At 33.4% G+C, this 26,038-nt stretch overlaps 2 protein-coding genes across 4 annotated transcripts in view; one reads left to right on the top strand and one right to left on the bottom strand.

Annotated features, from left to right (window-relative positions):
• Window positions 1–197: 197 nt before the first annotated feature.
• Window positions 198–5,668, top strand: LOC123694576 (trichohyalin-like). The gene is made up of 11 exons (XM_045640042.1): window positions 198–1,313; window positions 1,520–1,671; window positions 2,218–2,390; window positions 2,596–2,856; window positions 3,070–3,263; window positions 3,377–3,483; window positions 3,669–3,794; window positions 3,992–4,129; window positions 4,332–4,441; window positions 4,865–5,354; window positions 5,555–5,668. The coding sequence occupies exons 1-11, from the start codon at window positions 227–229 to the stop codon at window positions 5,666–5,668; spliced, it is 2,952 nt and encodes a 983-aa protein (XP_045495998.1). The 5' UTR covers window positions 198–226.
• A 2,799-nt stretch (window positions 5,669–8,467) lies between these two features.
• The window catches only part of LOC123694359 (rab11 family-interacting protein 4), an 81,085-nt gene continuing 63,514 nt past the window's right edge, over window positions 8,468–26,038 (bottom strand). For 2 of the 3 annotated variants that reach the window (XM_045639776.1, XM_045639774.1), the window contains 6 exons: window positions 19,054–19,188; window positions 11,806–11,958; window positions 10,975–11,257; window positions 10,513–10,658; window positions 9,059–9,103; window positions 8,468–8,755 (listed from right to left, as the gene is read on the bottom strand). In XM_045639776.1, the coding sequence (XP_045495732.1) occupies window positions 8,618–8,755; window positions 9,059–9,103; window positions 10,513–10,658; window positions 10,975–11,257; window positions 11,806–11,958; window positions 19,054–19,188 (900 nt within the window). In that variant the 3' untranslated portion in view covers window positions 8,468–8,617. The remainder of the gene's footprint in view (window positions 8,756–9,058; window positions 9,104–10,512; window positions 10,659–10,974; window positions 11,258–11,805; window positions 11,959–19,053; window positions 19,189–26,038) is intronic. The other variant, XM_045639775.1, reaches the window with a different exon arrangement.

The raw sequence follows: 26,038 nt of genomic DNA, 5'->3' as shown, positions 1-26,038 counted from the left end.
CGGAATATTCCTAATATTTTTATACTTGAATAATTATGTAATAGCTACATGCACAATATAATCTGTTATAAAAGCTATTCCGTTTCCATGGTTTCCGAGCGCCGAAGTTTGTAAACAAATACTAGTTGATTAGTTGATTTCAAACGCAATCCCTGGACATCCCTGGAGGATTCGGTAGGATCAAGTAACTGCAAGTTATTCTACAAGTCTTCATACCTTATACAAAATGAGTCTTGACCTCGATGATCCATTAGCCGGTATTTTAAGTGATGGTAGTGATGATAGCTTCTTTGACGATGATATTATGGGAAAGAAAAAACTAAGTAAGAAAAAAGATACAGTAACTGTTGATAAAAAGAAAGCTTTGTTTGATCTCGACGGTATACAGGCCACTAAAACGGCCAAAAATCTTTCTAATGAAGTGAAAGATATTTTTGAACCTTCAAATAAGGATAAAGAAATAAATTTGGCATCACGAAAACCTTCTTTTAAAATAGATAACAACAGCAAAACGATTTCGTCCCCAGCACCGATGAAACGAACATTTTCAAAAGATTCTATCCCTCAAACTAAAGATTATAGCAATCCTGACAATTTTGCTAGGTCTCCAAGTAAAACAAAAATAACTGGTAAAAGTGTTGAGAAGTTAGATTTATTGGACGACTTGCTAGAAGACAAGAAATCTATAAAAACAGAAAAAGGCAAAAGTTCTCAGTCACTTCTTGACGATATTTTGGGTGGACCTTCTTTAAAATCATCAGGAATTAATCAACAAAAGCAAACTACTTCTGTTAAGAATTCAGATGTGGATTTTGATTCGTTGTTGGGAAAAACCGAATCAAAACAAACCTCCAATAATACTTCTAAACATTCGACGTCCCAGAAAAAAGAAATCAAGGATGTTGAAAATACCAAACTCAAACAAGTAAAACCAAAAAGTTCTACTGATGACTGGCTTGGAATTTTTAAAGATAAAGATGAAGCGGTCGATGAAGATGAAGCTGATATGCCTTCTTGGTTGACTGGAGGTGTAAAGAAGAAAAAGACAGATCAGAAACCTAAACCAGCGGTTGAATCAACCGAAGAAACAAAAGTACCAGAAACTGAAACACCTACAATTCAAAAAGAGGAATATGTATCTAAAGATAGAAAATTAGAAGAACTTGTAAAGCCTGAACAAAAGTCTACGTTAGAGATTACAAATGATGACGTAACACTAGAAGGAGCTGCTTTATGTTTGCAACAGCAGGAGGCACAGTTAATGGTAGCACTACAACTAAAGGCACAGGATGATAAACTAGCAGCTATGCAAGGTGAGGTATTTATTTATTAAGCTGAATGACAAATTTTCATGCAATGAAGATAATTTTTTTAAATTTTTAAGAATTCCTTTTTGACTTCGAAAGATTACTTGATGTTTCCCATTGGGTTAATATCGTATTCGAAAAGAAAGTTTAAATATTTTTGAACAATCATCAGCTGTGTATCAAAGTTATTTATTTATTTATGATCAAAACAGAGCGGCAGAAGGAAACTCAACGTGTTCAACGGGAAACAACAATGGCTCATCACGAACAATTAGACGCGATGTTACGCCGACAAGCCGAACATAGGCAACAGATGCAAGCAATTATAGCTTCACACCAGGATAGAATTAACCAGAGAATAAAGGTTATTTTCGATTGTATATTATACCTACAATAAACCTGGCAGACAAAAATATCTCGAATTAACTAATTCTGTGGCAAGACAAAACTTTTACGATTACAGTATGCGCTATTTATAATAAATTCCTCTTGTTTTACGACATCTTAGTCAGAAACCTGTGATTTTGGCTCTTCTCCAGAATGTAAGGGTTAGTCCGTTATTGTTTAAAGAGATTTATACCTATTGTAATCTAGACACGAGATATTATGATTATGATACGAGATGTCAGATGTTCAAACCGCAGTCCCAATACACTTAATTTCCACTTTAGTAACGAGGCATTCTTTCCAATTCATTCAGGTCTTATTGTTTTCAAACCCGATAAAATCGCTCATTCTAAGAAATACCATCTGAGAATAGAAATGCGTATAGCCACGGTCGCTCGTGTATTTTGACTATTTCGATCGTAATAATGATTTCACTTTCATTAGGCTGCATTATTTTGTAAGTTGTTTATAAATCGAACCACTTGATGCCAATTTCCTATAAGTAATCGTAGCAAATTTTCAGGCTCTATTAATAAATTCTAACGACAACGATGCTACAGTCAATGAAGAAATTGAAACAGGTGATGGAAGCAAAGAAAGTCCTTATACGAGAGAAAAGAAACAGTTGTTGCAATTAGTACAATCGCTGCAAGAGAATCATGATAAGGAAATTGATCTAATGGAAACGTCGTACAGGTAGATTAAGATTTCTATAATACCTATATGTTTCTAATCTGAACATACAAATTAAAAATATTCTTCTGTAAAGACTAATAATCGGTTTTATATTTATTTTCATTGTGGACTCTTGTTGATCAAAAATCACGATTAAGGGAAGTATAAAAATGTTTTTCGCGAACATCATAAATGTCGTCATAATGAATTTTTTTTTCAATTGCAGACGTCAATTAGATTTTCTAGAACTATCATATACTCAAGCTGAAGAACGAATGAAAGAAGAAACTGAGAAATTGGTGAAATTCTACTCGGAAAAGATAAGTTGGTTAGACGAACACCACCAGCTGTATAAGAAAATGGCGGAAGATAATTTGCACGAATTAACAGAAAGACATAAAGCAGAAAATGATATGCTGAGGCAGCAACATTTGGATAATGTGAAGGTTTTGCAAGAACATCATGCAGCACTTATGGAAAATATAAGGTAAATTTTAAAATGTGTCGTAATGTTAGTCGCCACTAAACTCCGATACTTACTACTAAACTTAATTCAATTTGCGGCATAGGACATCATTCACTTCTTATCTCAATTAATATCATGGGATGGGATGCACAAATGAAACTTTCGTAAAATTTCATCCAGATTTATTTCCTTAGTGATAAAAGCTAATTAGATTTTTTTATGCTTTAACTACAGAAATGCAGTAAAACAAGAACAAGTCCTTATAAAAGATTCGGCAGGATTCTCGTCAGACTTACAAACTCTTGTTACTGATGTCAAAGAAAACAATATAAAATGTGAACAGTTGTATGGTAAAGTGGAAACATTGGTACAGGAGTCTCAACATGAAGCAGTGAAGAGTTTGCAAATAAGGGAGAAGCAGATAAATGGTAAGGAGATTTTTAGTTTCCAGTAAAATTTGGTCATGGCTAGGTTCAGAAACATCATATAATATGATGTGAAGATATACCTAATCATTATTTTGCAAATATGTTTACTACAGATATCATAGAACAATTAAAGAAAGATCGAGAAGATTTTGAACGCGATAAAGCAGAGAGTAAGGATATTGTTAAAATGCTTGAATCAAGGCTTCGGCAGATGACAACGGTAAGTAGGAACCAATATCAATAAGATTAGGATTGGAATGGTTTGATTTAGTTTGTTTTAAAATGTGACTTAAAAAACCGGGCATTGTTCTTAAATCCAGAAATCGATGTCGATGACCTAGTAACTTTAAAATACATACTATTATAATACTTACTAGTAATATTATAGTACTTATTGATTTCAAGATGATGGAGGAAGAAACGGCATCGTTGCGACAAAAGAAGATGGAGTTTGAATTTGAGAAGGCGACTTTCAGTAAACAAACGGAGTTTGCTAAAAACGTGCTCAAAAAGCAGGATGAAGAATTAAAGGTAGGTTGAGTAGAAAATAATAATTATAGGTAATGACGTACTACTTTCTTTCCTTTCAATGATATATTCCGATTTGCGTTCTTTGATCAGAAGTTTCAGAACTGACCATATTATTTACGTATTGAAAAGAATTGCTTTAATCTCGAACTGGTATTTTACATGTGCTCATGTTAAAATATAAATGACATCGTTTTCAGCTGCAAAAGGAAGAAATTCAAAAGGAATATCAAGATAAATTGGCACGAATCGAAGAAGAAAAAGCGAAAGCTCTAAAGGATTCTGCGTTAGTCGCCAAAGAAAAGGCGTCGATACAAAGTCTGAAGTTGGAAATTGAGGTAAAAAGAAATCTTAGAGATTATCTTTATCTATTTAATGCTTAGATTTAATGAACATTCTAGACTACGATAATGTTTACATAAGGATCGAAAAAGGTTAGATGTGTGTTAATTTCATACTGTCTCAATATTATTGGGTGACAGTGTTGATACGCCATATAAAAAAAATATTTAAATTTTTTTTAAACTATTTTTTTTCTAGAAAACGAAAGCTGAGTTAGATGCACACCTTCAAGAAGTAACAGAAGAGAGATCGAAACTAAACGCTGAAAAACAAGAGCTGCATATTGAAGAACAAAGAATAATGGCAAAGTATGACGATTCTCATAATCTTAAAGATTTAACTTGGTTTGACTTGAATATTATAACAAAATTAATACTTTTAAATATTTTTTTGGTTTCACTACGAATTGTTTCGTGTTTTAGGAATTTATTACTGAATAGCTGTTCCCCGCGGTTTCACCCGCATTGCTCCGCTCCTGTTGGTCTTAGCGTAATGATAGATAGCCTATAGCCTAATTTTTCAAATCGGACCAGTAGTTCCTGAGATTAGCGCGTTCAAACAAACTAACAAACAAACTCTTCAGCTTTATAATATAAGTATAGATAAAAATCATAGGATAGGGAGGTATAGGTAATATAATCGTGTATTTCTTTCAATATTATCAAGTTTAAAATAGGTAATAAATTCCGAATAGCAAATTTGAGGCTATTAAGAATTTTTTTTCTCTGCAGGAGTCGCGACTTAGACCTCCTCGCAAAATCGGCAATCGAGAAACAATCGCAAGCTGAAAAAAAATCATCCGAAGCAAATTTCATACAGCAGAAGTACGAAGACAGAATTCGCAGAATACAAGAACACGTAGTATCTTTGAATATGAGGGAGAAACAAATAGCAAAGGAAAAAGTCGCTTTGTCCAGAGAAAGATTGACTTTACATAATGAGAGGAAGGAATTGGAAAATAAACAGTGTTCCTTGTGTCGTGGAACGAATCAGACGAACTTGCCTGAACCCATAATGCCAATAATCCATGCGAATAGAGATTATAATGTGCCAAGTGATTACAGGCGAACGTATGGCAATTTGAACTCTAATATAAATGACATAGAGATGGAAGTGTCGCAATTGATGGGAAGACCGTTTTTAGAACAGAGAGAATTTACACAGGACAATGTTGATAATGTTGGACAAGAAAATCAGAACCAGGATTCTGGTCGTTTTAAGGTTTGTTAAATCGATGAAGTGAATTTTAAAGTGAAATTTCGCACGTTGAGGGTAAAATTTCAATCATATTTAATAACGCAATAATTTGGTAACTTTGAATCTTGCCAAAGAAGTTTCTCTTCTGATACGTGTGCTCGGCACACATACTATTTTTTTATTTGTATAATATTATTGTAACTAAATTCCATCGATTTTTTCAGAGTTATATGGATCCTAAATTTATGATGTTGCGGTTAGATGTGCAAAGGGTCATCAATAATTTGGATCGAAATAAGAAAAATGACGCTGAACATGCGGAAGAAGAAAACCACTAACTATTAAGTCGTAAGAGACATGTTCAGATTTACACAACGAATTTAGAGGGAACTAGGAGCGATTTAATGGGAAAAGATATACGACTATTGGTTTTTTGTGGTTTTAAATCATAAATCATAAATCTTTATTTTGCTGTAAACATGGTTATAGTATGGTATGGTAAACACATTCAGCCAGAACAATATAGCATGTAATATATAAAATAGTTACCATATAGGAGTTAATGGACCGTTCGGGTTGAACTTTCCATGAACTCCTATATGGTATTTTAAATATGAAGTAATTCTTCCGTGGTAACTTGTAGCGGAAAAAGTGAAGTAATATGTACGTACCTAATAGGTACTTGTTCGTTTAAGGTAAGAAGGAAAATAAAAGACTGAGTTTTATATTAGAATGGTTTTATTTTGATATAATATGATTAAATTTCATTATTTCCACAGGTGTATTATCAAAATGTACACAAATGCCTATAAGCTACGGTCTTACATTAGATACATCATTGTAAAAATACACAATAATATTTCTATTTTAAATTATTTTAGGTACTATAACGTATGCTATGAAATAAAATTTAGGAATACAATTCATAATGGCTTTAATTCATTCATAAATAATTAAATATTTTCATATACTCTTAACTTTAAGAGTAAATTTGCACCGATATAAATTACTACCTACCACAGTCTTGAATTAAAATTATTGAGGGTAGTAACACATTATAATAAAATCTATGGACGGCCTGGCCTTTATATATTTATTTATTCCCAGATCTACATAATACTAAAAAAATAATTTCCTTTATTACCTACAGCACTAATAAAAGCATGTCTATGAGATAATAAAAGGAACATATTTCTATACAATTGGATCTAATCTACCTATACAATATTTACATTCATAATAATATATTTAATATCTTGGATATTTTGTGGCACTTGTATTAAAGTTAACGCCATTAAGTATAACAATTGATAGAATATTTTTCTTAAATTCAACATGTATTAAGAAAAATTAGAAAATAATTTGGTTGCGTGAAAACAAGAAAATAAAATCTTTGTAATTTAAGTAACCACTAGGTATAGGCCAAGAGCGAATAGACAAAAAGGGTTATCTTGAATTTTATATCCGAAACGCATGAATTAATATTTGTGTATAATAATATAACATAAATATAATTTAAAATAGATTATTTTTCACATTATCACAGTGTTAATTTTGAAATGGAAATGTTTAGTATAACTAAAGTAGAATTCGCATGCAATGCATTTTAAACGATTTAAAATTATAAATTAAGTAATAAAATAAAAAAATATAAAGAGCGATGGATTTTAATGCCTCACAAACAATACCTATTAATGTATTTATTGAAATATGGAGTTTTAATTTTAATAAGGCCTAGTTAAAACTTAGCGACGCGCTGCGTTGCGTAGGTACTTTAGCAGAAAAAGATGCATTGTAGTTCAAAACGTCATAATTATTCACAGAACAGTAAAAACTAAATAGAAGTGCGATGTGGGCGTGGCCCACGTGTCACTAGTAAGTTATGTTCACCTTACTTGGTCTCAGTTGTGCGCAGAAAAATATTCGAGTCGGTTGTCAGCTGTCAAACCTTTTTTCCATATTTATTCATTAATTAGGGCGTGTTGTTCGGTATTAGAGTGGAAAAATGATAGCAGACGAAATAATATCAGCAATGGAGGCATTTCATACCATCGGTAAGTCTTATTTTAATTTATTTTAAATATATTTTATGTTATAACTTCGCTTGTCGTAATTTGTCAAAAATTTATAAAAATATTAAGTCAAAATGAACCTTAATCCATAAGAAATTAGTACTAATATAGATTGAACAGCAAACAAGACTTTCTGGAATATTATTGCAATAAACAAACGAATTTCGGTTTAGTGATGGTTGTAGCTCATATCGACAGTATCGACACTTTAGAAAAGACAAACATTATAAATATGTATTAAATTTTATTTTATTTTCCTTAGCTTTCATTTATCCAATTTATTTATAGATTTCCCAAAGAGGCTAATTTAAAAGAGAAATGGATAAATGCAACGTGACGAGTTAACTGGATGCCGAACAACACTAAGAAGTCTAACAAAGGCCGCCGATACATCAAATCTACGGCAGTTCCAAGATTTAAGCTATGCATAAGTTCTGTTTGTATTTTGTAAATATAGATTTATACTATTCTATTCCGTTTTTTATTTAATAATAATAATATGAAAAGACATACTTAGTAGTAATAAACATACTCCAAAATGTGGCACATTGTACTATACTCATATAATAGAAAGAAAAAAAAATGCACCAAAAAATATTTATTTGTGAATTATCGATAACAAGGCTGACATCCCTTAGAGCATAGCATCAGATTAATATCAAGTCAATGTCATTAATGTAGAGTGACACAAATTTCAACCTTATTTCTATGTGTTGAGGTTCAAAGTTATATCTATCGAAAACTAACGCCCTCTGTTGTGGAGTAGCTGAATGTTTTTCGAATTTGGAATTTCGGAGCAAAGAGAAACAAAACAGCTAATATGCATAGGGATGTTATATTAAAATAAACCGTAACAGGGTGCGTTAGGGTACATATTGAAATGCTGAATTTATAACCTAAGTCAGTTTTTACTCAAATTAAGCTGTCCAATCAAAGGCATAGTTTACTTGTAGTGTACTGTATAACTATCGGTTTAAATGTGTGGGTTTGGCGACACTGGTTTTCATACTAATTATGACATTATAGCACTTCTATTTGTTTTTACTGTTCTGTGTAATTATTATTGAACATTTTATAATCTGTGCTAATAATTTCGAGATAAAAATGATCATGCTATCTCATTCTATAACACATAAAAGAGATAATTCAGAAAGAGATGGCTAGAGGTGCTCAACTCGAATATCTAGTTTACAGAATATTTTGGACACATTGGCGTTATGATTTTAAATCTGGTTTCTGATACTTGACTTCGAGTAGCTGTGGATAATTCTCGACTATGGATAGAAGAATTCCATCGATGTAATTTCTTAGCTGCACGTTGACGTCTTGCTGTTCTTTTAATGCCTTTTGTAACTGAAAATAAATGTTCCAATATGAATTACAAGGTTTTCAGACAATTTTATAGTGCAAATCAGAGGAACAAGGGTGTTTGTAATTCATGCCAAATAGGAAAGGTTAATTTTGTTAGAATATTATTTCAGTCTGTTTAAATCTGTATCAAAAATAATATTGTTAGTTATATCTTTCCATATTTAATTCCTAAACTGTAAAAAAAAAGAACTGTTATAATTAGAAGGAGTTTGAGGGCAAAATCATGCAGATAGTAATTAATTACATGCATTATGATACGTGCAATGGTTAGTGATTATAGCGTACCTTTTCCAACTCTATGCTGTGATCAGTTTGTTCGCTACCAACGAGCTGGAAAAACGCATATACGTATATCAATATTGCAAATTATAACCAGGCTGAGTCAAGCAAAGCGTGTAAGTTGTCGCTAAATTCTCAGAAAAAATCGATAATAAATTAATAACCTATCAGTCTATGGTTCTTCTCTATGGTTTAGAAAGCGTTTATTTGGAATTTCGACAGATGTTGCCAGTTTGAAAAAGGTCGAATTTTTTTAAATTTGTAGATGTTGTCTGTGTCAGTATTTAAAGTAGTGTAGAGAATTCGGGAATTTCTATTTATTGCGTATCATAACTCTATGTAATTTAAATAGAGGCTCCTAAATCCCACGACACTTAGTTTTTTAGGTGACTATGGTCAGTGTCGGCGTTAGGGGGGGGGGGGGGGGCTGTGATTGGGCGATGGCCCGGGGCGACAAATTCTGGGGGGTGCCAAGGTCTGAACTGTGCCCTACGGTATGTGCATATGCATATTTTTTATAGAGTCACTCCTCTATGGTATGTGTGGTGTTTCGTCTGTGCAGTCTTTTATTCTGCAGTTTTTTATATTAAATTAAATTCTTAATAAAATAATTTTACTTGGGACCAGCAAAAAACTAACACTTTATATTGCCTCCCTCAAGTGGGCGCCACAATATTTTCGCCCGGGGTGTCAGTGGCCCTTACGCCGACACTGACTATCAATGTTTTGTTAATCATTTATCTAGAGAGTGTTAATTTGCACGAATATATTAATATGGTTTGTGCTATTTTTGAAAAAAATATAAAAAGAGTATAAAAGGTTGTCGCTGTAAAATAATAGAGCGTAGTTCATATTGAGAATATCAAATAAGTACTCATATACCTACTTTAAAATTATATTTATGTCGAAGTTGTGATATTGGTCTGGTTCTGGTTATAATGATAAATGATAGAATCGATTTTCATATCAAAATAGCGATTATATGAACTAAAGCTCGAGCTGTGAGAAAGCGTAGCTTAATGAATCTGTAAATGAGTTGCAGAGAAAAGATAATCCTTTTGAATAATTCGATAAAAGAAGTTACGAAGTCTTTACTCTGCTTTCGAACAATAGTGAGTGCTTTAGCGTAATATCATGGTATACGATCAAATCTATTTATCAAATAGGCAGAATAATATTATGCAATATGTCAGTTATTATTTGAACTGGCTTTGAATTTATCATATTTCGACACAATTTGCAGTATTCTGCCAATTCGAGAATAGACTCAATCGCACACGTACAGTCAGCAACAAAAGTTACCAAACAAATAAAATTAAATATTTCAAAAATATTACTACGCAATTGAAAGCGATCCATTTCTATGTTACGAATTATTAAAATGTATCATATAAAATTTTATCTGTATTTTAACCAAACTTTCGTTGCTAACCGTACCCTCTACACACTCACACACTCACCTCATGGTCACTCATCTGCGACAGTTCATGCGCCAATGAGTTGGTAGCGACGAGTGGGCCACTCACACCATCTAACAGACTGCGGCCTTCTTCTACACCGCGGGTGAGGATCTGCGCTTGTAACTCTTCTTGCGCTTCTGTGAGAGCTGGGGAATAAGATTTTATTTAGTGATGCATGATATTTTTAGATATAAGGTAAGGTAGGTAGTATAGGTAAGGGAAAAATGTACGTAAGGTAGATTGAAAAGGTAGGGCACTGCGAGTCCCATAGTACATGATATTGGAAGAGTAGCAAACGGCTTTGAATGAAATGAGTCGAACCATAAATCTGCAAAAAGCATTTACGCATGGAAGTGCACAAAAACGCAAGTACGCGCGTAATTGCGTTAACGCGCAACATGCGTGGCAGTGTGATGATAGCTTAATATAATTTACATAAATATTTTGCACAGCCTAACGTACATTTGTTCTGCGTGCGCAACAGCACAAGCTCTTGCCGCAGTTCATCCAAACGGGGGTCGGGGGGCGGCGGTGGGGCAGCACTCAACGCTCGTATCTCCTGTTGTGCGGCCGCTAGCAACGCACGTGTCGCTTCACAAGTATCACGTTCGCGTCGCTCGGCGTCCCGCGCGGTACTGAGCTGCGCGGCCAACTCGCCAGCCGCTTCTTGAGCTTCGCGCGCGCTACGGGAACTTATTTCGGCGTTCGCGCGCAGTGTTTCTGCTACGCCGCGCAGTCTGCCCACCTGGAACATAGTAATTAGAAATAGAGTAGGTAGAAATAGAGAAGTTAGTGATGTGTGGAAGATAGGATAATAATTATTAGAACCTGGATGTGGAAGTTGGTGAAGGGAAGTAGGGTTGTAGTAAAGTAAATAGGCGAACAGTAGCGCAAGTTTGAGTGAGAAGCCGTTTCGAACGTTTTGTAAGGGAGTTTCGCTACTGTTCGTATCTGTTTAGGTACTTTGTTTGCAGCTTGTAGTGATGTTTTGATTATATTTATTTATTTATTTATTTATTATTATTTATTTATATCTTGTAATTAAATGTTTAGATTTAATATTTAGCATTCTCCTCATGATACTTCAGTTGGTATTGCTTAATTATTTTTAACATAATATAATTATTTAGGCTTTATATTTTTAATTTAATTGTAAATGAGTAAGTACCACATTAGTGATTTTGAACACGTATAACAAAAACAAACTAATGTATGCATGCCAAACATTTCCAGAAATGTAGAGACTATATAATAGACATCATGTACATCGTACATAATGTTACTGCTTCTTACCTCTTGCTTGAGATCGGACGCCTCCGCTTCAGCAGCAGACAGGCGGTCATTGAGCGCCGCCAACTGCGCATCTCTATCCCGCTCTACACGAGCTATCGCCTCTCTACATCTTTTCTGTTCTTCCGCTATACGCTCTTCGCAGCGGCATTCAATCTGTAGATAATGAAATACGTCATTATTATTAAATCTATGGAGTTTGTGTTCGTTATTTTGATAAAATCAATTAAACGTCGACTCAAAGGTCCTATTTTTTATTTTAAGTAAATTATTTTAAGTAACAGATAAGCCTAAACACAACTTGTCCAGAAGTTCTATAATATATAGATAGATCCAAGTGTTGTAATAGTTCCACATTTATTTTACGAGACGGATTTTTAACTAATTAAAAATAGAATACATTACAGCGATGAGAAACAAGATGAATGTATTAAGATTAGAACGGACTTTGCAAAGATAATTAACTTGATAACACTTTTAGTTTGTAATGGACGTCATTAAAGTTAAATTAGGTACATCACGCGGTAATGAAGCTAGGTGTTCAATACCGTCTACGTTTAGTTCCTTATCGCAAACTAGATGGCGCCACGTTAGAATATCTCAAAGTTGTAACTCGCTTGTGATTTGTTTTTTCTATGTCATATATATAATTTTGTTTTGCTTAATTAAATGCCTTACCAGCAGCAGTGGTGTTTTATTATTGTGAAAGTGAATTAGTGACAGTGTACGCAGCGACATCTGGTGCCGAAACCCGGGAATAAAGGACTTGTAAAACCGTGAGTAAAGTGAACTAAGTGGACATTAAAGACTTGTAAAAATTCAGTGTAGTGATAACTGGGACTTAGAAAAATTAGATAACTTGGACTTAGAAGTTAGAAATATTTCGCTAAAAATTAGTATACATGGACTTAGAAAAAATTTGCTAAAAATTAGTATGCATATAGGACTTAGAAAAATTTATACACACTGGACTTAGAAAAATTTCAAAATTTTGAACTTAGAAAAATTTCAATAACATTAAAGATAGAAGAAATGGATCCATTAGTTGCTCAGCAAGTGGAAATACATGAGCAAATAAATAAAAGTTTTTCAAATTATAAAAAAACTCCAAAAGAGAGACTGACAAACGTTTACATAGAAATAAAATTAGAATGTTTAGAGGCAAGTTGGAAGAAGTTTACCGAGAATCATTTGAATATTATATCAGTTGCATCAAAAAGGGAACGCGAAAAAACTCCCTATTTTACCGAAGAGATCTATGATAACCTAGAAGAAATTTATATTAGTTACAAATCAAAAATGAAAGTTGATCTTGGTTCCAGCTCAGCGAGTTCTTCTAAAGTCAGTCCATCGAACGTCACCTGTGTAAGCAGTGAGGTGAAGCTCCCACAAATACAGTTACCCACATTCTCCGGTAATTATGAAGAGTGGCAGAGCTTCCATGACATGTTTGTCTCTTTGATCGATAGAAATCCATCATTAAGCCAGGTTCAGAAGTTGCATTACCTGAAATGTAGTTTAAAAGGCGAACCTGAGAATTTATTAAGGAGCTTATCGACTACTGATACAAATTATGAAGAGGCGTGGGACAGATTAAAGCGCAGGTATAATAACAAAAGATTCAATGTCAACGAAATTCTAAAACGTTTGTTCGGTCAAAAGCCTATGTCTAGCGAGTCGGCTACAGCAATCAAGCATCTTATCGATACTACGGAGGCATGTTTGAAGGCTCTAAAGAATTTAGATATTGACGTGTCTTCGTGGGATGCGATCATTAATTTTTTAATAGTCTCAAAATTAGATTTAGAGTCCCGCCGCCAGTGGGAGACCGAGGCTGGCCGATCTCAAACCGACAGCATCCCAAAATGGAGTGAGCTTGTAACCTTCCTGGAAAGTAGATTTAGAACATTGGAGATGCTAGTAGGAGAATTTAAACAAAATATGAAAAATAGTATAACCCCTAAGCAAACAAGACAAAAATCGTTTCATATAATACAAGATAATAAAAAGGATACTTACAAAGAAAATAGTAAAGTCTGCGTATGCTGTTCAGATGCTCATTTATTATACCAATGTAAACAATTTGGAGGCAAGTCTCCCGAAGAGAGATATGAGTTTATTCAAGCCAAGAGACTTTGCTTCAATTGTTTTTCATCCAACCACAACGTGAGGAGCTGTCACCAGTCGACGTGTTGCCGGCGTTGTGGCAGAAGACACCACACCCTGCTGCATATAGAAAGAGATCCTCCCCCTGTGTCTGGGGAACCATGTACGAGTAAAGGCCACCAACCGACGAGTTTAGATGAGAATCGCCATTACGATAAGAAAATAGTAGCTCATTTTGCGAAAGATACACATCAGGTTAAGGTGCTATTAGCTACAGCATTAGCTAGGATTAAATCCGCAAATGGTTGCGTCCAAACTGCGCGAATATTAATCGATCAAGGCTCTGAGGCCTCTTTTATTACCGAAAGTACTTTACAATATTTATGTCTTAAGCGTACACCAATAAACGGTTTAATAACTGGCGTAGGTGATGGTAAACTTAGATCTAAGCACATTGTTTCCTTTGAGTTAGAATCACTACATAATCATGAATTTTCTGTTTCAGTAAATGCATTTGTGTTACCATCTTTAACATCGTTTCTTCCGTCGAGTAAGGTTTCCATTTTTGATTGGCCAGAGCTCAGTAGTCTACCTTTAGCAGATCCCAAATATGGTTCACCTGGTAAGATAGATATTATTTTGGGAGTTGATATTTTCAGTCAAATAATGTTGAGTGGTTTCTTGAAACATCCCATACATGACGGCCCTATTGCACAGAATACTCATCTTGGTTGGATCTTGTCTGGAAGAATAGGCGAAAATGAAGAATCAAATCCAAGAGTAGTAAATTTACATTTACAGGTAAGAGAAGATAATATTTTGACACAGTTTTGGGAAATTGAAAGAGAACCAGATTTAATAGGAAAGAAACTTACGAAGGAAGAAATCAGATGTGAAGAAATTTATGAGAGTACTACCACAAGAAATGAAGAAGGTCGTTACGTAGTGAGATTGCCATTTAAGGAGCCAGATCCAAAGTGTGTGTACGGAAATTCCAAGGAAGTTGCGTTGAAGAGATTTAAGGTATTAGAAAGAAAGTTTAAAAAGAATTCTGACTTGCACGCTGAATATGAGAAGGTTATAGTCGACTACCAGAACCAGAAACACATGAAGCCGATTCTAAGTAAGGAGGATATTGAGTATCCGTTTTCCTTTTATCTCCCTCATCACGCCGTGATAAGGGAAGACAAGGAAACTACCAAACTTCGTGTTGTTTTTGATGCGTCGTGCAAGGGGATTAATAACGTATCATTGAATGACACGTTACTTATTGGACCTAAAATTCAACAAGATTTGCGCCACATTATAATAGGGTGGCGAACGCATATTTATTGTATTGTGGCAGACATCGTACAGATGTATAGACAAATAGTGGTACATGAAGATGATTCAAATTTCCAAAGAATTTTATGGCGGGCTGATCCATCACAACCTATACAACATTTTAAGCTATCGCGACTTACCTTCGGTACTGCTTGTGCACCGTATTTGGCGGTTAAATCACTCCAACAATTGGCTCGAGATGAGGAGTCAAAATATCCACTTGCCGCAAAAATTACACTTGAAGATTTTTATATGGACGATTTGCTGACCGGTTGTAATTCAGAAGAGGAAGCGATAGATATTTATACAGAGATGAATCAATTAATGTCAAGAGGTGGGTTTAAGCTCCAAAAGTGGTGCAGTAATTGTCCAAAATTACTGAATCATATCGAAAATGATAATCAATCTTCAAAGGATACATTTATTTTTAAAATCAATGATACAATTAAAGTGTTGGGTATTTCCTGGAATAAAAACATAGATAAATTTGAGTATACTTACAATTTACCGGAGTTAGATGAGCCTGGAACCAAACGGAAAGTGTTGTCTGATATTGCGCGACTTTACGACCCTTTGGGTTGGGTTGCTCCTGTCCTTATCACGGCGAAGATCTTTATGCAAACACTGTGGAAATCTGGATTGAATTGGGATGAAAATCTTTCGTCAGAATTATTAAACCAATGGCTACACTTTAGAAAAGAGTTAGATGGTATTCGAGGTATAGCTGTTCCTAGGTGGCTTTCTACAACGAATGATGATCCAGTTGAGCTTCACGTATTTGCTGACGCTTCTCAGGTAGCTTATGCTGCTGTCGTCTACCTGAAAAGCATAGACACCGAAGGTAATACTCACGTAAATGTAGTCACATCCAAAACTAAAGTCGCCCCAATACAGAAGGAGATATCCATTCCAAGAATGGAGCTATGCGCGGCGTTACTGGCTGCCAAATTAATTTCTGAGGTTGCACAAGTACTGCAGGTACCTAAAGATAAGCTGTTTGCCTGGTCCGACTCGACCATAGTGCTTGCATGGCTCCGTGGAGAACCCAGCCGTTGGACGACGTTTGTAAGCAACAGGGTCTCCGAGATTTTGACTGTTCTGGATAGTGATCAATGGAACCATGTTGCCACTGATCAAAATCCAGCCGATTGTGCCTCTAGGGGTATGTCCTCTGGACAACTAGTTCATTATGATCTTTGGTGGCATGGTCCTAAGAGTCTACACGAAAACCATGTTTATAGTACACATTTAGATGTTGACACTGATGTTGAATTACGACCTTTAAAAGTACTTACCAATACGATGCGATCTGATGAAGAATTTATATGGGAACGATTTTCAAATCTAACTAGAATGTTACGAGTGTTATCTTACTGTAGAAAATTTCTAAAACTAAGGGAACCTAAAGAGTTAAGAGATGTTAATAAAAGAATTACGACCAATGAAATGAACACTATATTAGATATAATTGTAAAAGCTACCCAAGGACTATATTTTGAAGATGAAATTAATAAGTTAATGTCTCGAACCGGAAGTGTTACTAAAGGAAGTCCACTGCACACTCTTGCACCCTTTCTTGATGAAAAAGGGTTGCTAAGGGTGGGCGGTCGAATACAACTGTCTTCTGTGCAGTTTAATAAGAAACATCCTCTAATTTTGCCCAGTGAGTCTCATCTCACTAGGTTATTAATATTGGATGCGCACCACAGAACACTTCACGGGGGTCCACAGCTTATGATAAACTTCTTGAGAAATAAATTTTGGATCCTACGACTTAGAGAAAAGGTGAAGAAGTGCTACAGAGAATGCATGACTTGCCTACGTTATTCTCGCCAGGATAACAATCAATTAATGGGCCAGTTACCTAAGGTTAGATTGACTCCGGATAAACCATTTAGGTCATCAGGTGTTGATTTTACCGGGTACATAGATATTAGGTTTTCGCCTGGTAGAGGATCGAAATCCTATAAAGGCTATATTTGTCTATTTGTATGTATGGCGACTAAGGCGATCCACTTAGAGGCTGTGTCAGATCTTACCAGTTCTGGATTCATAGCTGCATTCAAACGCTTTGTGTCTCGAAGAGGGCACTGCCGCGATCTGTACAGCGACAATGGGACTAATTTCGTTGGTGCGGATAAAGAGCTGCGTAAAATGTTATGTCAAGCGAAATCAGAGTTGGCCGACGAAATTGCTAATTTACTTACCCAGGACGGAACCACTTGGCATTTTATACCACCACACGCGCCTAACTTTGGAGGGCTCTGGGAAGCTGGTGTTCGTTCAGTGAAAACACACCTGAAAAGAATTATAGGAGACGCAATACTTACCTTCGAAGAACTGACAACTGTGTTAACCCAAGTAGAGGCGTGCTTAAACTCCCGTCCAATTTCAGCAATTAGTGATAACCCAGATGATGAGATGCCCCTCACACCTGGGCACTTCCTAGTCGGTGAACCATTAGTTTTAATTCCTGAAAGCGATTATTCAAAGACCTCTCTCACAGGCCTTCAAAGGTGGAAGCTTACTCAACGGATGGTTAATAATTTTTGGAAGACATGGTCAAAAGAGTATTTGGTGACGTTAAATAATAGGTACAAATGGTTTTCAAAAAAGACAGAACCTGACGTTGACGATATTGTTATTATAAGGGACCATAATATTCCTCCAGCTAAATGGTTATTAGGGAAAATCGTTGAAAAACATCCGGGTAAGGACAACCTTACCCGAGTTGTAACAATTAAAACTAAGAACGGTCTTTGTAAACGTCCTTGTAATAAGTTATGTATTTTACCAAAAGCCTAGATCATTAGTTATGTAGAATTATTGTGTAGAATTCTTAGTTAAGTTAATGTAACAGTATGTATTTTTTTTGTTCCTACTTTTTACATTGAAAAATGTTGTTGTTTAGAAGTCAATATTGTTTTAGTTCACTGATCACTCTCAGGTTTACATTGTTTACGTTGAATTTAGGCTACGTTATAAGAGTTTATATTGTTTACGTTGTGTTAAAAGAGTTTCTATTATTAACGTTGAGTTTACAAGTATGTTATAAGAATTACTTTGTGTTTATTAGGTAAAATGTACTTTTCAACTGAATTGTTCTATAGGTTTATTTTTGTTTAGAAAAGCACTAGGTGCTTTTGGTGGGCGGGATGTTCAATACCGTCTACGTTTAGTTCCTTATCGCAAACTAGATGGCGCCACGTTAGAATATCTCAAAGTTGTAACTCGCTTGTGATTTGTTTTTTCTATGTCATATATATAATTTTGTTTTGCTTAATTAAATGCCTTACCAGCAGCAGTGGTGTTTTATTATTGTGAAAGTGAATTAGTGACAGTGTACGCAGCGACACTAGGTAATGTTTTCAGTTGTACTTTATTTTTAAAGTTGCTTTGTATTTCTTGTAACAAACGAATGTATAATTATCGGAATATATATTGACGTAAAATTCTGTAGAGACGTAACTAAGTAGGTAATAAATATTTCAAAATTTATAACTACTTAAATAAGTACTGAAACTTTGAAGATGATACGTACCTTTGAAATAATGATAATTGTAACCATGAAAGTTATTATGGTTCATTTAAAATTCGATGTTTTAGATATCAGAATAATTCTAATTAATCATTTTTAAAAACACCATTTATATAATGAACAAAATGATGGAAGACAAATTGATTTCATTGCGGGTCTTGGAACTTTGCGAGCCTTAATTCCTAACACACAAAAATAAGATATAAGTACATTTCTAAGGAAAGCTTCGGAATAGCATCGAAAAAGTTGCACAGATAATAAACCACAGATAATTAACAACAAACCTCTCTAATCTGTTCGTCGAGCATGTGTACGCGGGCTTGTAGCACTGCGTTGTCGGCCTTCGCGCGCGCGTACCGCTCGTCCGCCGTGCTCTGCGTGTCCGCTAGTGATGTGACTTGCTGCTGTAGTAGTTGAACCTGGAAGGATATTGTTTTATTATTGATTGTCATTTGTTTCTGTAAGGGTACATGCTATAGAGAATAGAAGGTAGGAATGTAAAAATTATTTATCTCTAGTCATCGTCATATTTGGTAAATAAATAGAACAAATATGACAAGACGACAATACATGACACAATATCTTTCTAATGTAAATGGGTGTCCTTAGGATAAGTACAATTTTATTGTAAGTATTTATATGAATCTGGAACATTACGAAAATAATATAGCAAGTCATTCTAGTAGGAACGTATGATTAAAAAGTAAACAAGAATTATGACCTCCACTTGTTTATCCTTAAATAATAGCCGCTTTACCTAACAAACGAATACCTACGACGTTCACTCTTGTAAAAATTATGCTTTTCAGTTTTCACCATAACAAAGCGTGAGCAAATAATATTATAGGCAATATTATCTACTCCATATCCGGGATGCGGATGCACTTATGTCAATTATTAGAGAGAGAGATAATATTCATATAGTGGTAATCAATTTATCATAATACATATTATAATACTAGCTTACCACCCGCGGCATCGCCCGCTTTGTCTAAAACCTAATACACTATATACTAAAACCTTCCTCTTGAATCACTCTATCTATTAAAAAACCGCATCAAAATCCGTTTCGTAGTTTTAAAGATTTAAGCATACAAAGGGACATAGGGACAGAGATAGCAACTTTGTTTTATACTAAATGTAATGATTATAGATGGAATATTTTGAAGTCTGAGCAGCTGAATGATGAGTCCTTTGTTACAAATAAAACAAAACTAATCTCTGTGTGATTTAAATGTACATTTTAATGTAATGGACAGAATAGTAATACAATAAACCAGGAAACAATAGGAGGAGTCACATATCGTGACGTTACCATGGTTCATTATTAGATAATAATTTGGCGGGATAATTAATTACAGATGATATTTCGGTAAACACTGAGCAAGGTCGTTGAGTGATATTAAGTATGTAATACTAACATAATTAAGACATTACATAATGAATAGATTAATCGATATATCCGGTGATTAAAATTTTATTTACCTACCTAATAAAGGAATGTTTTAATGAATAAAGTCGTCTCGCCTGATTCTGTTTGGATAAAAATTTAATATGTATGTTAATCAAGTATAATGGAAATCTATTAATGAATGTTAGTTAAAGGGATAACCTACTATAAACAAACAAATCCTACTTAAGTAGGTACTTAATAATATTAGCATAGGTTGTGGGTAGAGTCGCCTATAAAATTAAGGCTATTTTTTATACATTATTTAATTTTAAATAACTGAAAGTGTAGTACATAATTACTAATTAGTGTAAAAGATTTGGGTCACAACATCCATAATAAGTAAATATAGAATATAAATATAGAACATAACATAATATATAATATATAAATTATTAAAAAATAAACATTCCGTCTCTTTATTTATATACTCACAAAGCACTCAATAGAATCTGTGAATAATTAACCATCTTAATCTAGCTCTTTTTACCGTATCTAATTAGTTTACAAATCAGTTAATTAATGAGTATTTCTAACTAAAGGAAACAAATGCGTTGGTTTTATATACCGGCGTAACTACGCAATGTTTTCATTGTAATGAGTAATGACTTATAAGTTAAATTGAAGGACTGAAATTTCAACAGTACAATAAATCTATATTCGTAAAAATAGGAACTGTTTGTTACTGAAAATTATTTTTTACATATTTTTTAGTATAATAACATTAAAATTTAAACTGCTCGTATATTATATATATTTTTTTAACCTCACTTTCTTCTCCTAATTATTCTATATCTCAGTTTTTCATAACACGAATCTGATCAAATTATGTATCCTACCTATCTACATGTTTTAGGAAAACAAAACACTGTCTGAAAATAGTTTTCCTAAGATTGACGATACATAACTGACACAATCACAAATAATCATCACTATCGTATTATATCATCATCATCATCATCATCAGCCCATATACGTTCCCACTGCTGGGACACGGGCCTCCTATGAGGGTACAGGCCATAATCCACCACGCTGGCCAAGTGCGTGTTGGCGGATGACACATGTCGTCGAACTTTTTTAATTCTTCGACATGTCGGTTTCCTCACGATGTTTTCCTTCACCGTTCGAGCAGTGGTGATGTTACAACATGCGCAGATAAATTGAAAAATCAATTTATTTCCTGCGCGCTCGCCTGGTCTCGAACCACGGACTTATCGATTCGAAGTCTAAGGTCTCACCACTGAGCCACCACTGCTCTCGTATTATATAATCTGTACTAAATATAAATTAAATTATCAAATCATAGCATACTTAGTACTCATTTCATTCAATATAGTAGTTGTATGACTAATGTATTTTATTAGCCAAGCGATGACAAACAGGAAGGCATTAATTTAAGGAACTGTGAATGACCGAACTAGTCAAACATAAAAGCGTATGACACAGTCAATGAATGGACTCTTTCTTTAGTAATTTAATGATAAATAAATGTGTAGCAATTGAAGAAGCGTTTATTTCATGGCATGCTGTTATCGATTAATATTGTAATATATTTTAAAACTTATAGAGCGTATGTTTACTCTTTCTAAGAAACTAAAACATGTAGACATTAAAAATTAGGTCATGAATATGCGTTGATATAATTGGATTTAAAAATTATCCGAATGAGGCATAGTATCGTATAAACCGGTTATGTATAGGGGATGTTTGGTACCGGTGTTCATATGAACTGGAATGTATAACCTACACGTCAAGGATACATGATCTCAAGGATACTCTCAATGCGATTGCACACGTGCGTAAGCCAGCTGCATTCAGCGATGAATTCAAAATAGTAGTTGATACCCTAAACACGTATAACTGCTTGGTTAAAGAGAAATTGACGGGGAGAGATTGTGACGGGGATGGGTACTTTATGTTGCCAACTGTGTATGTAAAGAGATATCTATTTTTAGTTGTTTTCAAAGGCTTGCCAGACATCAACTAGCCCGGGTTAAAATGAAATAAGTAAGTATATATATTTTAATTTTATTTTATGTAAGACGTACTTATAGCGATGGATGTTCATGAGTAATTTTTCAGGAAATTTACGTTTAAATTCTGAAGATCTTAAAATAAAAATGAGTCATTTTCTTTATCAGATCCAGATCCAATCCAGACGCAGAATGTCTTCAGAGCAGACTGCAATTTGGCGCTCAAATAAATCTCAAAAAGAACACATGTTATTACTCATTCAACTCAAAACGTCACGTGATTCGCTTTTTGTGAACGAACGGGAAAGTGAACGAGATTGGTACAGAAATACCCGTCTTGCTATCGACAATTTATTGTATGAACAAAATCCAATTGATTTTCTTGTTTATTCTAGGAATAAGCGATATTCCTCTTGAATACGATTTTTCTGAATCTAAGCAAGTTTACGGTCGAGTGACCTTTAATTAAATTGAAATCTAATTTCCGTTCAACACTTAGGTCGGTATTGTTGGTATTCATTATCTGTTATCTTATCCTACGTTAATTCGTTTAAGTTTAGTTAAGTATAAATTGTTCGTAATTTGCTGTATAAGTATAAAGATTACAATCTCGTTTGTGGATTTTTTTATAATGTATTTAGCAAAAATATTGATAAATGCATGCATGACAAATATTGCTATGGGACATTAAATATAAGATTAAACATTTTAAATTAATTAGAACGTTTTAACTTTTACTTACATACATATTTGAATTTATAATAGGATATTTTATGGTTCAACGGAGATCAGACCATAAAAGTGAAAATAATCATATTTCAAGAGCAAAATATTCAATTTAATATCTTGGTCATGTAATACATTAACCACATCAGAGACAATCAATCAAATGCGGTTTTTGCATATATTTACTGTATTAACCTTTCTAAATCTATTTTCTTTTCATTATTTATATAAATTTTAATTAAATAAAGTCTAAAATATAATAACAAGTAAATTTTTATCATTTTCATTAAAATCAGTCATAAACGTAGGTCATCATCCTTACAAAATTTAGCACCATTGTTTGAGAGAACCACAAAAAAGATAATTATAACTCATTTGGAAATTAATGACGAATATTTTGTTAAAAAGTTACATAATTTCAGACCGGACTATGCCAAAATTTTAAAACAAGCACGTAATGCCGCATGAAGATTTAAAATGCACGCACCAAACATATCATAATTTACATAAGAACACAAAAAATATCAAATATTTATGTTAATTATTCCTTAGTACTTGGTTTTACAATCGGCATTATGTGCAATTATTGACATTTATGGATATTTAAATAAAGTTAAGGATATTAATTAAGAAACTGGTAATTCTAGTTAGAAAAGTATGGATTTTTGTAATTGTTCTAGTTACTGCAGTTACTGAGATTGCATATTCACCTACATAAATAATTTGTTGATTGGTGAACCGATCTTTAAGACTAATGTTTTACTAAATAATTAAGTATAACTATGTTTATCTTCAACTATTTTTAATACTTAATACGAATTATATTATCTGTAATAATACCTTACGACGAAGATGTATGAATGTCAGTATAAAACAAGCTTTAATTTTTATCTTTATGTAGTAAAATTAATTGATTTTTATCCAGGTATGTATTTGTTGTTCTTTTATATAAATAAAATCGCGGTACTTATTGAACTTAGTTTAAAGCAAGTTGGTAATGATAAGAGAAGTAAACCTACCCCTTCAAGCTTTGATTGAGTATGATCAAAGCTTTTCGTGTTGTACAGATTAAAATGCATTTATATGATATTATAGTCTATACAATCTTTATAATATATGTAATTGCTTTCTACATTTTATATCAATTATTATGCATCGTCACGTGTTGAATATGTCCCTTCATTTCTTAATTCCTACCCTATGTTAATTATTTCATAAACTTAACTCATTTGTTTGATATATTTCCTAAGCAATTGTTATTATATTTTATGTCACGTATTTTTTTCTATTTCTCAATAAAAATAGAACTATTCTACTCTATTACATCAGCTTCTCTTATATTTTTTTACTTCAGAATTGTAAAATTATCATCGTTAAAAAAGCAATGCATAAACATCAAAGAAAGTCGATTCAGATGCAAGATTAGGAATCTATGCATTTGAATTATCAGCATTTTCTTATTTATACAGTCTGTTATCTGTCGGTAAGTATAAACAGTTTTCGCTTTTACCTTTTTTTTTTTTATAGCCGGGTCATTGATCCAGTCTTGACATTTGTTAAATACTCGAAAATACATGGAATTTATTTGTGGAAAATGTGGCATAAACAACGCGTTTTAGAATTTATTACAATAGCTTAAATTGAAACTGGTGTGTTGTTATTTTATTAAATTGGCTTCAATTTTCGCGATATTAGATATATATAGAAACTTTAATTTTATTAAAATTGAAAGAAAGATCACCCACGGGCCACGTGCAAAGCTATTCTGTCTAAATCATACTTTTAGTAGGAAACACTTTCATCATCTTGTATCAGTTTTTTCATACTTTGAATAGCTGAACTCAATATATACCTAATTGAAAAAGAGATTGATTATTATTAACGAATTTACAAATGAAAATTCTATAAAAAAATCCTCCTATAATAGAAGTAAGTGATACTTCAATTGTAGTATTGATTAATGTTTAAAGAGTTTTGCTTCAGATCTAATTTAAAGCTCAACAAAATCCAATCGTCGATCAGCTGTAAAAAACGAGAGAAAGTAAATTTGAATATTTCTCGTCTAATTGATATTCAACGTCTACATGGAAATAATGATAACCGGTTTATTAAACATAGTTGATAAGTTAAAATTTAAACGTAAAGAAATAGATAACCTTTTCGATAAATGCAGGTCATATGAATAAATTCAGTGGCACGAAGTCCGTGTGATTGAAGAACAAAATAAACAAAGTATTTAATGTTCTTTAATTGCTCTACCAATAATATCGTAGTTTATTATTCGTCAAACAACGCCCAATGTTTTAGGCACACCTTTGTGTAATATCGTATGACAAAATATAAACATAGAATACCTATGCGATAGAGACCTGAGACGGTACGATATTTTACTTTGTAAACAAATAGTAAAAACATGATTACAACAGCGTAGAGCAATGTAAATTAATTAATATTCAAAATAATGAATTTTGTCCATGATCCGTGATAATATCTACATAAATTTATTAAAATTTATTCAATCATGAAGTAAAATACGTTCCTTTTTACATCGTATAAAGCCACAGTTTTCTTTATTTTCTCAAACAATGCAAGACGCATAAATATAAACCAACTTTTTACGTCTTTCGTCATTCATAGAAGATATTGGCAAAGCGAATAAAAGTAATTAAATGTTAAACTCTATCTCGATGTCATCAGTGATGAAACTTCAATTATATTTTACACAAGCTAGTAATTTTAGTATCATTAACCCGATAATATAAGTACATGGAAATGAAATATTTGTTATTTTTATAAAATATAAAAAAATGATTAAGAATCACCATTAAAATTATGATCATTATCGTTTCGTACAATCAATGGTCTCGGGTTGAATAGCTTATGGCTCGTGACTTCCCCGAGCGAGCATTTTCTTCATTCGACTTGCACTGCAACTTTCCACCGTTTGTTAACAACTTTACATATATAAATATAGATGGATCTTTATGTTCAATTACTGTCACTAGCGAACGTGGCGTAATTCTGACGACAGCGTAATATATGGCAAAAAACATTCGTACATCATTTCAGTTCTCACATGTTTGTAATATTATGGCAAAAAACATTCGTACATCATTTCAG

This window comes from Colias croceus, chromosome 9, assembly GCF_905220415.1.
Source record: "Colias croceus chromosome 9, ilColCroc2.1".
NCBI classification, from domain to species: Eukaryota; Metazoa; Arthropoda; class Insecta; order Lepidoptera; family Pieridae; genus Colias; species Colias croceus.
The sequence above is the reverse complement of the archived record's forward strand: the minus strand, read 5'-3'. Positions and strand labels throughout refer to the sequence as shown.